The following is a 15,541-nucleotide window of genomic DNA, read 5'->3' as shown; positions in this document are numbered from 1 at the left end:
TATTAGATGTGACCTGACAACATGTTAGAGTACTGCTTGTGAATAATCACAGTCCTTCACAAAGATCTTCCAACTTTTGTCTGTGATGCCTTTAATAAACTCGAAAATGGTCTGGCGGCCAATAAAATGAGATCCCGGTCTCCTGAGTTAGAATCATAGAATCATAGAATGGTTAGGGCTGGAAGGGACCTTCAAAGGTCATCTAGTCCAACCCCCCTGCAAGGAACAGGGATATCTCCAACTAGATCAGGTTGCTCAGGGCCTCATCCAACCTGGCCTTGAACGTCTCCAGGGATGGAGCATCCACCACCTCTCTGGGCAACCTGTTCCAGTGTTCTACAACTCTCATGGTAAAAAATTTTTTCCTAATATCCAATCTGAATCTACCTCCCTCTATTTTAAAACCATTACCCCTTGTCCTATCACAACAGGCCCTCCTGAACAGCCTCTCCCCATCTTTCCTGTAGGCCCCCTTGAGGTACTGGAAGACCGCTATAAGGTCACCCCGGAGCCTCCTCTTCTCCAGGCTGAACAGCCCCAACTCTTTCAGCCTGTCCTCATAGGAAAGGTGCTCCAGCCCTCTTATCATCTTCGTGGCCCTCCTCTGGACCCTCTCCAACTGGTCCATGTCCTTCTTATGTTGGGGGCTCCAGAACTGGACGCAGTACTCCAGGTGAGGTCTCACGAGGGCAGAGTAGAGGGGGAGAATCTCCTCCCTCGACCTGCTGGCCACGCTCCTCTTGATGCAGCCCAGGATGCGGTTGGCCTTCTGGGCCGCAAGAGCACATTGCTGGCTCAGTTGATCGGTATTATCTTACTGTATTGTTTTTTCCCTTGGAAAACTCATGTCTCTTTCCTAAGCATGTTATTTCTTATTTACAACAGCAAATGAATGGACAAGTTTGTGCAGAAGTTTCTGTTAAGGAGCAAACTTTTAAAGAGTAATCATTGCTCCACCTCCCCACATGGCAACTCTTACTCCATGTCGAGAGTATCTCTGAATAGAAGGAAATTAATTTAATCTGTGCGAAGCACTCCAATGATGCGGAATGCCAGAGTGGAATTCACCTGAACTGTTCATAGTCAACAGAGAGAAGCAGAGCACAATTTCTCTGATCTACTGCAGGGTGAGATGAATTACATCTTAAAAATGGCTCTCTGCTGGTTGTGAAGGCAGCCAAGACAACCAGATCAAATACAGATTTCTGGATTGTAGACATCTGAAGTTAGATGAGATGAGCTTCATGCCCAGGGCTCATGGGAGAGCCTGATGTGGAACAGCTGTTCTGCACTGACACTTTGGCCCTTTAGACAGGCACTTTTATTTAATCTGGAAATCTCTTTGAGGAAGAGACCATCTTTTTACCTGGAATTTGTACTGTCACTCATGACAGGCAAGATGTTAATACCTCTGCTTATAATAAAGAAGCTGACGTAATGAACATAAACTAATATCCCTTACAGAGTTATGACAGTATGTGTGTGACTAAATTGTAGTTAGTATGATTTATCGGCAGGTATTTAAGCATTTTGTTCATTCTCCTTGGTTTTATATTTTGAATGCAGTTATGTACAATTCTACCTGGAAAGTCAAATGAGCATGTAACAAACAGAGTATTAATCTAATCTTGTCTGCAGTGCATCAAAGACTTAGGTCATAAAGGAAGACTAGTACTAACAAGCCCTATCAATGTCTGAAGAGGTATATCCAGGCTATGTGACAGGCACGATAAAGAAGGTGGACAAGCCAGGCAGGCCCTTTGGTTGCAATCCAAGATAATGGCCATGTGATGTGAGATTGGGATCACCTGATGAGCTGGCCATGGGATCAGATGATGACCGGGTACGAAGAGGAAGTAGGGGAGATCTTCTGATAAAAGTTATAAAAAAGGTTTCTCAGGGGCTTTTTTCAAACACCAAAAGGGACTGCTTAGAGGATGTTGCTGTTCTGAGAGATGACATAGATGTTAATGAAAAGCTTGATGCTGTTTTGCTGCATCATATCATGGGTTCATGGGCAAGACTGTGGTTGGGGTGGAAAAGCAGTGTTCATCTAGCCCTTTCTTGTATTTGGTTTGGAGGTGAGGAAATACTAGTTGGGATTCTGGGGAATTCTGTTGTATGGTCAAACATCTATAGAGAAACATAAAAAGAAAATCTGTCAGTATCTGTGGTATTTTGGCAGTTGGGAAAAAAAAAAAAAGAACCGCCCAAACCCCCACTATGTGCAGGTTAGAGGTACGACCCTGGGCTAAGCTTAGAGGATGCTGGTGGGAAAGCAAAGGTAGGGAATGGTCTCTCAGTGGTTTCCATGGCTACTTCTGAATGTTATCAAAATAATTTGTTAAGTTTCTGTCAAGCTTGAAACCTGATTAGGGAGTGTGCTAACACAAGTAGAGTGTCACTGAAGGCGGTGCGCAGGGTGACCAGGATCCTGGGGCTGCAGGGCCTGAGGTCTCACCTCTGTGGTGAATAACCTCTGCCCAAAAGAGACAGACTGGAGTCTATTTGGACCAAAGAAAATCCCATCGTAAGAGTTTAAAATGCAGCACTCTGGCCGAAATCCAGCAGAGGGCCCTGAAAAGGCAGAGAGTATAACAGCTGCTATAATTTATGATATCTCTTATTTAAGCAATTAACTCTTATCTGAGCTTGCTAAAACTTCCTGAAATTGTTCTCTTGTTCTGTGAGAAGCCTTACATCTTATGATGATAATTTGACTCTCCAGGGTCCTTGTTTGCAGAACTTAAAAAAAACCCCAAAACCCCACCTTACTTATCTTGTAATCTACTTGAATGTGTTTCCTTGTTCAACTCAATGCACTTGTTTTTAAAGTTTGAGATTTTTTTCATGGTTTCCAGAAAGATGTAGGCTCCACACAGCCTAAATTTAACTTGAAAGAGACAGTTTGCTATCTTTTTTTTTTTTTAAGTCTCCAGAGCAATGCCTCAGCAAGTCTACATATTTGATTGTGAACATCCAAGAAGGGGGAGATAAATTGTATTTGTTTTAGTAAACAGTAACATGCTCAGACAAAAAAGCAGAAATAAGAACGAAAGAAGTAAATTCATTACAATACTGAGTTCTAGTCTTCTTAGCTCTATCAAACAGATGTTCACCTCTAGAAAACATTTATTTGTCTTATATTGTAAGATACACTGTTTTGCAAAGAGGTGAACTTCATCTTTGGTTATAATTGTGGTACCACGTTCTTAGCTTGAACCATTTTGTGATAACAACCACTAACTTACAATACCCATTTTTCCCCCATAATACTTTTCTAACATGAAGTATTGTCTTCCCTCTCCTCCTCCTCCAAATTTACCATGACCTCTACCAATGATAAGCAAACACTAAACAACTAGACCTGTGTTTAAAAAAAATAAAATGCCTGGGAAAAAAAACTGACACAATATGATGCATAAACAGGGAAGGTGATGAAACTACTTCCAAGTGTCTGCATCAAACTCTAACCCTCTTTTGTTTGCAGCCCCTGCTTTTCCAATTTTGGTACTATCTTCTAGCAGTCGCTTCAGCATAGGGCTACATGCTTGCACATGTTATGCTGCTTGTTTAATTGTACTGTATAAATGCCTCTGCCTAGCATAAATTGATTATGTTTAACAATACTTTGAAGATTAACTACATTAACAATACTTTGCATATACAGAATCAGGTATGGGGAGAGAACCTGTGTGTGTGCGTCCATTTTATATAGGGTACGTTTGATTTTAAGGTTTTAATTAGCATTGCGAGATGACCACATTATTCACAAGTGACAAAGCCATGAGATATCCAGGTATTCCTAAACAAGTGCTAACACAACCTTTGTGAACTCCTGTCTCAAATGTGTCATCACTTCCGAAACATGTTTAGCCATTCAGGAAAAAAAGGGTTACTAAGATCAAGCGATCCTAGCACACCCTACGTAGGCCTCAGAAAGAAGAGGAGTTTGCTGAAAGGGTCATAGACTAGAGAAAAAAAAACCTTCTTGTTAAAGGATACTTCTTAGCTGTCTATGAGAAAAAGTTGGGTTTAATTCCTGAGGCGAACTTTGGATTGTGGCACTTGTAGCTGAAATATTTTCAGACGAAGGCACACAGGTGGATGTAGCCAGAGAAGATGAACTGGGAGCCTGTGGTTAAAAACGCTCTTACACTCTGCTTGAAACACCTGAAGACTTAAAACGCTTGGTATTTCGGCCCACCATGGACCTGTACAGAGAACAGAGGTGATGCAGGCTAAAAATGTACCTCTAGTGCAGGTTACTGCATACCATGCAAGGCCTTTGTCCCAACTTTTTTCCAGTACAAGATTGTTCCCATCACCCTGTGTCTTTTATCTAATCTGTCCAATCTACTAGTAGAGGGTAGGGCCTCTGCCCTTGCTTTTCAGCACAAAGCTTTCCATAGCTCGGCAAACACTGGTGTCTCAATCTTTATTTCACTGTTGCACCCACTTTTGCAGTCTCTCCTAGATTCAAAATATGCACGTAATCTTACACTGAATAAACTCTTTCCATCTAGCCTGTGCTAATCTTAACAATATGATGTCATTCAAACTCCACAGGATTGTGAAACATGTTTTAATATTCTAGCTCTTTTGATCTTGTCTCATAATCAATCCCTCCATCTCTTTAATTATTTTAATTGCTCTTCTTTAAATTCCCTTCAATGTAATTTTCTAACAGTAAGATTCCCAAAAATATCCCAGGCATGACCTAGTTAAGTAGTATGCACAGGGTAGTCATGCCAAAGCAGCGGAAGAGAAAGTCAATCAGCTCCTTCCTCAGCGATGGGATCCTTCACACGGAGGCTTAAATTCTGTGGGCTTTGTTATAGGCTGTTCTGTAAGACGGTATGTCTTACAGGAAATGTCTTACAGAACATTTTCTGTCCGCTTTCACTCCTACATGTTGATATTGCACATTTCTTCCTCTTGTTGAATGTCTTCCTACAGCTCTAGCAACATTTCCAAGACGAACCTCTTCTTTTCCACCCATACTCCTTTTTTGAATTTGTCCATGCAGTTTTGCCAGCTTTCCCAGCTCCACCTAACCAACCCAATGAACAGCTGTGAAAGCCATTTATGGCTAATAACTGCCTTTAAATCAAAGTTTAAGAAAGAAAGACTTCACACTGTTCTCTCAAATAACTCATTAGCCTTTTCAGTTCTTCAGTTGAAGTCCACTATTAACCCATAAAATTCCCATCCATATATAGAAGGACATGGTAAGATGACAAGTTTGTTCTGTTTCTTATTTCTTATTAAAAAGATGATGCTCCACCTCGATCTTCAAGTGCCAGTCTGGAACGGTCGGCCTTAAACAGCAAAATTAATGCCAGGAAAAGGTTTGCATGACAAACCAGTGTTCTTTTTTTTTAACGTGCAAACCCAGCGAAGCTGCTCATGTGTATATAAGGGCATAACTCAGCTAGGCACCTGGCACACACCAACAAATACAATCGAAGGTACTTAGGTGACAACATCACTATTACCTTCTTCTGACTATTCCACAATGGAAAGATACTGTAATAGGCTGAACTGAACAAAAGGCATTGGTTAGCTCCTTGCTGCCATTGACGCTTAGGACAGAAAAAAAAAAAATCCAGTAAGCTCCTTTATGTAATGAGGTAACTGAAACAACTGCAGCCGCCATAAGCAAAGGTGAGAGACGTAAGAGATCATAAAGCACAGGGATTTTCCTGGCTGTCTTCTGGCAGCTGCATGTCTGAAAAAAACAGCAGAGATCAGAGATGGCTGGAAGGAAGCAGTGATTTTTGTTTAAAAAAAAAAAAAAAGGCAAGGCGCTAAGAAAAAGCAGAATTCCGGGTGAAATGGCAACAAGGATACTCAGTCTACCCGAACAGGACTATGTAATCCCCAACAGCCAGGATGGGATCAAGGATGTTTAATAGGAACCTGCAAAGCCCTACGCTTTGTCTAATTAATCATTAAAAAAAAAGTCAAATGAACACCAGCTGACAAAACTGTAGTTATTACAGACCTGCAGACGCCTATGCCTGTTTTGATGCCTATCTCCAACGAATGTTTCTGCTTTGGTCAGGTTGCGCGTGTGGAACTGTACTGTTCAAAACAAGGACTCTGTAAGCTTACACTGAAAAAACAGTATTGCAACTTACAGAAATAATCACGGTGGCACCGTAGATTACACAATAACGATTACGTCTTTCAATTGTGGAATCACATGAAATCATTGATGCCATAGTATTGTGCAAGTTCGATCTCAATCCTGCAAAGAAATTAAGAGGAACCGAGAGCTGGCAAGACTTGTAGTTAACTGGCAAAGTTAAACATCAGTCCTATCATTAACTACTTCTAGATGGTATTTTTCTGGGTTTGTAACTAGACGTGGTTTATGCCATTTGTGACTTCGGCATGCTCTTTTACAGTTATCCTTTATGTAAGGAAAAATGACTTTAAAGGAAAGGCTTTAAAGGAAAGGCTTTAAAGATTCTCTGGTGACGGCCTCGCTGAAGCCGCGGGAAAGGAGAGCGCCCTCCCCGCCCGGCACGGGCAGCGGCTGACAAACAGCTCCGCGGCACCTCGGCGGCCCCAACGCCGAGGCCACCATTGCTGCTGGAATTGATCCGTGCCCTCAGCGCTGGACACCATCCCGGGATTTCACAGAGGGGTGGGGGTGCGAATTACATCTTAAAAGAAAATTTGACTTCAGCAGCGTATTTTGTATCGGACGAACACACCAGCCCCAGCCCCGGGGCCCTGAGGCGGGAGCTGGCGGCTCGGGCGCCGCAGCCATCGGGGAGGGGCGGCTGCGCCGCAGCGGCCGCCATTCCCCCCCCCCCCCCGCCGAGGTCCCGCCGAGCCGGGCCGACCCCAGCCCCCGCACCGCAACGCCCCACGCGTGGCGCCCGCTTTTCTAGCGACTGCCGGCTCCGCTCCCGCGCGGCCCGCCGCCGCCGCCGCCGCCAGCCCTCCCTCTTCCCTCCCGCGGCCCGCCAGGCCGCCAACGGCCGCTGCCCTCCCGCCCCGCCGCCATTGCCCCGCCCCGCCGGCCGGGCCCCGCCCCGCGCGGCGCGCGCCCACCCCCGCGGCGCCGCTGCAGCCCCCGCGCGCATATAGGCTCCTCCGCCGCACTCCCCGCGCCGCCGCCGCCTCCTCCAGGCATGGCACAGGGCTCAACCTCACTATGGCAGCAGCGCGGCACAGCACCCTGGACTTCCTGCTCGGCGCCACAGGTAACGGCCGCGGCCGGAGAAGCGAGCGGGAGGGGGACGCGTTCCTTCTCCCCGTGGCGGTGTGTCGCGCCCCGCCTCCCCTCGCCGCTGCCGCCGCCGAGGAAGCGGCGCGGTCGCTCGCCCGCCAGGCCTCGCGCAGGCGCCCCGTCCCCCGGGGCTCCCTCTGGCGCGCCCTGCCCGCCCGTTTTCCCGCCCCCGGCATCCGCCTCTGCCGGCGGGCAGGTGTTCCCGCGCTCCCTGGGGCCGCCGTGCCGCCACCTCCGCCCCGGGCAGGCGGGCGGCCCGCTGCGGCCTCCTGCCCTGAGCCCGCAGTGACACGCTGGGGGCAGCCCGGCTCGGGGAGAGGCGGCGCTGCCGGGTGGTGGGGACATGGAGGGGAGGGGGGCCGTGCAGGTGACCCTGCCGCGGCCGGTCACCGCAGCGGGCTCCAGCCGGCCGCCAGGGCGGGCTTTGCCTGCGGGCAGCAGGGGGAAGCGGGCGGGCGGGAGGTTCCGCGCCGCGGGCCCGGGGGAAGGGAGGGAGGCAGGGAGGGAGGACCTGGCTGCTTCCGAGCGGCTGGGCCGGCGCTCCCCCCCGAAGCCCGCTTCGGCTCGGCGCCACGGTTAGCGCAGCCCTTACACGGCGCTTCAGGCGGGGGCGATGAAGCGGGCGCGGAGCGAGGTGCGGGTACAATGTGTGAGCGGCTTGTCACTCCGCTGTTTCCCCAACCTCGTCGCAAAAGCGCGAAGGAAGCGATCAGCGATCGAACTCGGCTGTGGGTGAGCCGCCGGCCGTCTCAGCCTTACTCCGCGCTTATCTGTAGGGGGCACGTGCGAGCCAGAAACCGGGGAAACCACCACGTTTCTCAACGGCCACGATGGGTGAAAAGGTTTAGTCGGGGGTGAGGGGGAGCTGCGGTGGGCGCCAAAGCCGGGTGGCGCAGTCGGTGAACGCCGACTGCTCGGGCTGGCCCTCCCGCCCCGCCGCACCCCCCCTCCCCCCGGGGCCGGCCCTTCCCGGGGCGGCGTGCCTCCGGGCGTCTGGCCTCCTTCGTCCTCCCTCTTTCACTTCCCTGTTTTGGAGGGAGGGAGCTGTGAAGGCAGTTCCCCGCAGCTGCAAATAAAATCTATCGATAGTTTGATTTGAGAGAGAGGTTCCTGACCCCAGGGGCTTTGCAGGGTGCTGTGCCCTTCGTAGCATTGCTGCGTTTGCACTTTGGAGAGCCAGGAGCAGAGGGAGGGGGGGGAAGGTATCAATGGAGTTTTTTCCCCAGACAGTGTGCTTTAGGATATTCTGCTGTGAAAGTCTTCCAGCTTCCATTTTGAAGTTAGATTCTTATAATGTAGCTTAGCTATTCTGGTGGTGACCTAATGGTGAATGAGATAGTCCTGCCATTTTCCTTGCAGCTTGTGCTTGACCAATCTAGTGTGAGCAGAATCGGGAAGATAAACTAGTCTAAAAGTAATTTTCATGGATACTGTCAGCTCCTGCAGTGACCTCTTGCCTGTTTAGTTCCTTGAACTATCATGGGTTCAAGGGTTACATCACTGACTGATTTCTGCAGAAGAGTCAATTGCCAGGGAAAAGACTAGAACTAGGTGTAGTGAAAATAAGCCAATATTGGCAGCTCTGTGATATAAAAACTATACTATTAATTAAATAGAGTGTGATAACCATCTTAAGTATTGTATTGCTTTCAGGTAGATTTTTCTATTTCGTTTACCTTTCCTTTTGAAGATAACGTTTAGATCTTTCTTCAGTCAAGATGGATGTGCCTAAATGAGGATGAGGGAAAGGACCAGCTGTAGAAGTGTTGCTGTGTAGATCAAAGGAGGGGAGAAGCCTTTTTATTTTCTTATGTTCATATCTCACTAAAGATGTCTACCACACTGAAATGAAGAACTCTATTCCACCCATGACAGCTCTGAAGTTGACTTCTACCTTTCATGTGGAGTTTTTTGTCTCATCTAGTGCTTATGGCCCAAAGCATAAAGAGTTGTCTGTAGAGGAAAAATTGGTGACTATATGTTTGTAGTTTGTGTTAAAGGAGTTAAAAGTTTAATGCTGAATCATGGATCATCAACTAGTTGAGGTTTTTAATGTAAGTTACATGGACAATAAAACTTCTGAATGGTCTGGAATGCCATGAAATAGCGCTTAGTAAAGTGAAACTTGTGTTTTTGGACCTTCTGATCTGATCTTGTGAGAGTAACGTGTTATCTCTACATTTCAGCTGAAGCATCTTTGTTCGTGTTCTGGAGAGTGCAGAATCTGTTAGCTTCTTAGTAAATGCACACTCCATATTCCTCAAAACACTAGCTGTGTCCTCAGATTTTTGAGTAATATGTGTTTTTGGTAGGTACTAATATAGCTGTTAAATTTGCCAGCTTGTAGGAAGGCAAGACTTTGAGAGCAAGTTTGTTCAATAGTATGTGTTTCATTGCAATGTGTCTTGCAATGACTTTACATGGTTATGATGTCTAAGTCTTTAAGAATCTGCTTATATATGAGAGTTGTTACGTATGGTTGATGAAATCATTTGAATATGGTTCTCAGTGTTGACGTTTAACACATTGGCTATCCAGTGTTCTCCTATTCCTGAAGAGAAGGGCTTCACTGTTGTTTTCCAGTGTTCAGATTGAACATGACTGTAAAGGATGGGATAGTGTTTCTGAGATGTTAATGGTTTTTTCCCGTGATCTGTTTGTTTCTTTATGTGCTCTGTTGTGTGTGGCTTGTTTTCATCCTCAGTCCTTTGAGGCGTTCTCAGAGGGTAAAGGAGGGAGACTGTCTTTGGATGTCAGTGAAAGGATCTGGAGGACACAGCTCTGCATTACAAAGGTGGAATTTTGTCACATGTTAAGCTTGTGCAGCAATCAGCTAACAACTGGTTGTGCTGCAGAATGGCGTAGATTCTGGTGGGTCGTTCCCACTGGCTGGTTGACTTGGTGTGTGCCAAACCCCTTCAATAGGAGCCCTGTTTTCTTCAGGATTCAAACATGTACTCAGCAGGGATGTTGAGAATGATAACTGGAATAGTAGGCATTTCTTAGTGTCTACCATCATTGCTTTGCTAAGGTTGATGGTTGTTGGAGGTATTGAGAAATGCCAACAATGTCAGTGAAAACATGGGTGCAGGGAGTTAAAGAGGAGAAAACAAATCCTGTTGTGTTGATTTGAGATGGAGGGGGAAACACAACACTATCTTGAGGATGGGGCTGCGTTAGGTGAATGAAGCCATGTACCTCTACTAAATGCTGTCAGTTTGAAGAAAACTTTTCGATATGCTTTTTAAATGTACTACAAAAATCCATAAATTAGTCAAAAGACGAAAGGCCCTTTAGTCTGTCTTCATAACTATACCTCCTGTAATTATGCATCTTCCATCAGTTTTTAAAAATAACAATAGACAGATATAAGCAGGTCTGAATCTTTGGTATCTGGATAACACAGCCTAACTTTCTGTGATGATCTCTTCAAGAGCTGATTAAAGTAGCAACTGTAGAGCTCAGTCCTTTGAGCAGAAGTATCCGTGGCCCCCAAGATGAGCAGACTTCAGCAGGCAGACAGTATAGTGTTCCCTCTGCTAAAATACAAGAAAAGTGCTTTAACAAAACCCTTATTAGGAAAATGGACAGAGATTGCTCACCTTCTTTAATTGGGGTGTACAAGGCTTTAGTCATGCCTTTCATTTCTGGGCTAATGACATTTTTGTTAGTCAGTCGGAAATGAGTTTGAGACTCCTCAAGTAATTTAGTGTAAGGACTTTGTTATGAAAGTATGTAGATGCTTGAGGCCTTATACCTTTACAGAATTGAGTTTAGATTATTGTGTTGTAAATCTGCTCATGGGAGTGTTTTCATCCATGTTTGAATGTGTCATGTAAGCTTAGTTTTCTTGGTTGTTGAGTATTGAAATGGTTAACGTTCCTCAAGTTTCTTTAATGAGAGGAGGAAGATAATATGGAGACTCTTGAGACTTGTTTTTCTGTTTGCTTCAAAAAGTTGCTTTGAAAAAATAAGAACTTGTTGGAAAACTAGTTTTAACTAATTCTTAGTTTACTGTTCCATATTATTGCTGAGGGGATTATACAGTTCATAGTGCAGCTGTGCTGACAACATTTAGGGTCAGGGCATAGATGAGTGAGCTGGTGGAGGAAAGCAGCAATTACCTGAGCTGACACACTTACTGAAATAAGTTTTCAGGAAACTAATGTGTGAATTCACACACAATGGGAATGTCAGAGCTGTAGGTAAGGCAACGCTTGAGTTTTTCTTAAGAAAAAGTATAAGTGTACACGTGTGTGCACACGGTCTGTTTTTCTTCAAATGAGTGTTTTCATGGAGATGGAAAGAAGAGGGAATGACCTTGTGTGGGCTGAGCCCTCTCTTTAAGCTGTCAGTGGCTTTGTCCTTGTCTGCAGGGTCCACTGCTCACTTCTGACACTGTGTATGTGGGAAAAACTTGGTGAGAAAATCGAGCCTGTCATCAGTAGGAATACATGTAAATAAAAAATGGCTAATGGTGTCAGTACTTATGTCTAAATACTGCTGGATGTAGACAATACATTAAGAGATATTCTTTACTAATAAGTTGTGTGAAATAAAAATCTAACTGGAGTCATGTATATTGGACTTGACTTGCAAAAACTATATTCTATTTTGGTTAGTGTTTTGGTGCTTAACTGCACTTGTTGAAGATAAACTTGTGTTAAAAAACTTTTTGAGTTTTTTTCAAGAGGAGGCACTAACTGCTGTATAAGTTGATGAAAAATACATGAAATGCCTCAGCTGAAGCATCCATTATGGTGTAAGAAAATGTCATTAACTCTACTGGCAATCCTACATCTTAAACTTTTGGCACACTTTTAAGCAGACAGGGATGCTGTTGGGTGAAGCTTCAGTATACAGTCAGTGGTGTAAAGATTTAAATAACCCTCACATCCGTTTTTTGTTACTTACAGCTGTTGAAGTGTATACTGCATGATACACTCCAGTGTTTTTGACATCCTTAGGTGCAATAACTAGCTGATGATACATGTTGTGTTCTGAAAGAGTCTGGATTAGAAAGATGTTCTAAGTTACTCTACTAAATGTTCTTTCAGTATTGAAGTTTTTACTTAGGCTGTTAAATATTTGAATTGCATGCAGTTAAGCTAATATTTTCATTCTTGTTCTTGTTTTGATTGGAAGTCTTAATGCTCTTTACAGAGCAGGACTACAGTTTCATGCGCTTGTTCTTGGCTGTGCTGATCTAAACTTTCAGAGGGAAGAAGGAGTTGCCAACGTTTTGTGCAGTTCCGTGTCCCTTTGAAGTCTTGTAGTTGAGTTTTCTTACTTTAATGAGTAAACAAAACCAAGAAAACAGTCTTTCTGAGGTGATGATTGCCCAGAAACAGGAGTGTTTAAGAGAACTAAATTATGAGGAGGGATGCTGTATTGGCTCTTCCTCTCTACCATCTCTGAAACCTCTGCTTGAATTTCTGTGTGTGAAAACTCTGCAATTCAGCTCGTGTTGTATGTTGATTCATAGATTCCTAGATTTCTAGGTTGGAAAAGACCTTAGAGATCATCGAGTCCAACCGTCCCTGATCCCCATTAAACCATATCGCTAAGTAGATCATCCACCCTATTCTCAAACACATCCAGGGATGGGGACTCAACCACCTCCCTGGGCAGCCTATTCCAGTGGCTGACAACCCTTTCAGAGAAGAAATGCTTCCTAACATCCAACCTGAATCTCCCCTGACTAAGCTTATACCCATTTCCTCTTGTTCTATCCCCCAACACTAATGTAAAGAGCCCTTCCCCTACCTCCCCACCATCTTTTCTCAAGTATTTGTAGGCTGTAATCAGGTCTCCCCTCAGCCTCCTCTTCTCCAGGCTAAACAGCCCCAACTCCCTCAGCTTCTCCTCATAAGTTTTATTTTCCAGCTCCTTGACCAGTTTAGTCGCCCTTCTTTGGACCCGCTCCAGGAGCTCAATATCTCTCTTAAAGCCAGGGGCCCAAAACTGGACACAATATTCCAGGTGCGGCCTCACCAGTGCCGAGTACAGGGGCAGGATCACTTCCCTGTTCCTGCTGGTCACACTATTCTTGATACACGCCAGTATCCCATTGGCCTTTTTGGCCACCTGGGCACACTGCTGGCTCATATCAAGCCGGTAGTCAACCAAGACCCCCAGGTCCTTCTCCGCCAGGCAGCTCTCCAGCCTCTCTTCCCCGAGCCTATAGCAATGCTTGGGGTTTTTATACCAAGCCTGCATCCTGCAGATTGAGCCTACATCCTGCTGTAGTAGAGGCAATTCGAAATTGGTGCTGGTTTGTTTTAATCATAGAATGGTTAGGGCTGGAAGGGACCTCAAAGATCACCTAGTTCCAACCCTCCTGCCATGGGCACGGACACCCTCCACTACACGATGTTGCTCAAAGCCTCATCCAACCTGGCCTTGAACACTTCCAGAGATGGCACAGCCACAACATCTCTGGGCAACCTGGTCCATTGTCTCACCACCCTCAATGTAAAAAATTCTTCCTTATTTCTAATCTAAATCTACCCTCTTTCAGTTTAAAGCCATTGCCCCTTGTCGTATCACTATATACCCTTGTAAAAAGTCCCTCTCCAGCTTTCCTGTAGGCCCCTTTAAGTACTGGAAGGCTGCTGTAAGATCACCCCAGAGCCTTTTCTTCTCCAGACTGAACAACCCCAACTCTCTCAGCCTGTCTTCATAGGAGAGGTGCTCCTGTCCTCGGATCATCTTTGTGGCCCTCCTCTGGACTCACTCCAGCAGCTCCATGTTCTTCTTGTGTTGCGGACTCCAGAGCTGAATGCAGTATTCCAGATGGGGTCTCATGAGAGCAGAGTGGAGGGGCAGAATCGCCTTCATTGACCTGCTGGCCACACTTCTTTTGATGCAGCCCAGGATACGGTTGGCTTTCTGGGCTGCAAGTGCATGTTGCTGGCTTATGTTGAGCTTCTCATCAACCAGCATCCCCGAGTCATTTTCCTCAGGGCTGCTCTCAATCCATTCTCTGCCCAGCCTGTACTTGTGCTTGTGCTTGCCCCTACCCATGTGCAGGACCTTGCACTCGGCCTTGTTGAACTTCATTAGGTTCTCACAGGCCCACCTCTGAAGCCTGTCAAGGTCCCTCTGGATGGCATCCCTTCCTTCCAGCATGTCCGCAACACCACCCAGCTTGGTGTTGTCAGCAGACTTGCTGAGGGTGCACTCGATCCTACTGTCCATGTCACCAACAAAAGATGTTAAATAGCACTGGCCCCAGTACTGACCCCTGAGGAACACCACTCGTCACTGGCCTCCATGTGGACGTTGAACTGTTGACCACAACTCTGAGTGCAACCTTCCAGCCAATTCTTTATCTATCAAGTGGTCGATCTGTCAAATCCTTGTGTCTCCAGTTTAGAGACAAGGATGTTGTGTGGGACAGTATCAAATGCTTTGGACAAGTCCAGGTAGACGATGTCAGTTGCTCTTCCCCTATCCATCAATGCTGTAACCTCTTCATAGAAGGCCACCAAATTAGGCAGGATTTGCCCTTAGTGAAGCCATGTTGACTGTCACCAGTCACTCCCTTATTTTCCATGTGCGTTAGCATAGTTGCCAGGAGGATCTGCTCCATGATCTTGCTGGGCACAGAGGTGAGACTGACTGGCCTATAGTTCCCTGGGTGGTCTTGTTTTTCCCTTTTTAAAGACGTGGGCTATGTTTCCTCTTTTCCAGTCAGTGGGAACTTCAGAATAAGCAGATAATCAGCAGTTCTAGCTGTTTATTGATAGTTCATCTTGCAAGAAGTGTGGAAATACCAGAGAAAGCAGGAAGAGGTGACTGGCATTGAAAATTTGATATCTCTTGCTGTGTTTTTCCACAAGTAAGTCAGAATTTGGTGCGTGAAGGAGAAAGAAACTGTCAAACGTTTAGTATTAGTTTAAGCTGAAGACTTACAAATGAAAAACTCATCAATAAAACTTTTGAGTGCTTGGCTGTATATAGACTAATTTTAAAATTAGTATTCCCTGTAATAGGTATTTTTGCTGCCTAATGTACTAGAGATGCTGGGGCTTTGCTTTTCTTATGAGGCAGATTCTACTATGACTGGAACTGGCTACAGTTAGCAGTAAAAACACATTAAGTATATTTGAACATATTGTGGGGGGAAAGACATCTCTGAGCCTTGTAACTCACTTTGACTGGTTCTGTCAAGTATTGGGTTGTCTGAAGTGCTGAAACATCTGATTACAGTGATAACATGTGGATGATATGCTTATCTCTGTTCTTTACCATATTGATTTATGGTATGTTATCAAAATTTGCTGACTCCTT

General features: G+C 45.5%; 1 protein-coding gene across 1 annotated transcript in view; it reads left to right on the top strand.

Annotated features, from left to right (window-relative positions):
• Positions 1–7,127: 7,127 nt before the first annotated feature.
• The window catches only part of SMS (spermine synthase), a 54,650-nt gene continuing 46,236 nt past the window's right edge, over positions 7,128–15,541 (top strand). The window contains exon 1 of the mRNA XM_086608941.1: positions 7,128–7,220. Within this exon, the coding sequence (XP_086465067.1) occupies positions 7,172–7,220 (49 nt within the window). The 5' untranslated portion in view covers positions 7,128–7,171. The remainder of the gene's footprint in view (positions 7,221–15,541) is intronic.

This window comes from Tauraco erythrolophus, chromosome 1 (genome assembly GCF_009769465.1).
Source record: "Tauraco erythrolophus isolate bTauEry1 chromosome 1, bTauEry1.pri, whole genome shotgun sequence".
NCBI classification, from domain to species: domain Eukaryota; kingdom Metazoa; phylum Chordata; class Aves; order Musophagiformes; family Musophagidae; genus Tauraco; species Tauraco erythrolophus.
Note: the sequence above shows the minus strand (reverse complement) of the source record. Positions and strands in the feature narration are given on the sequence as shown.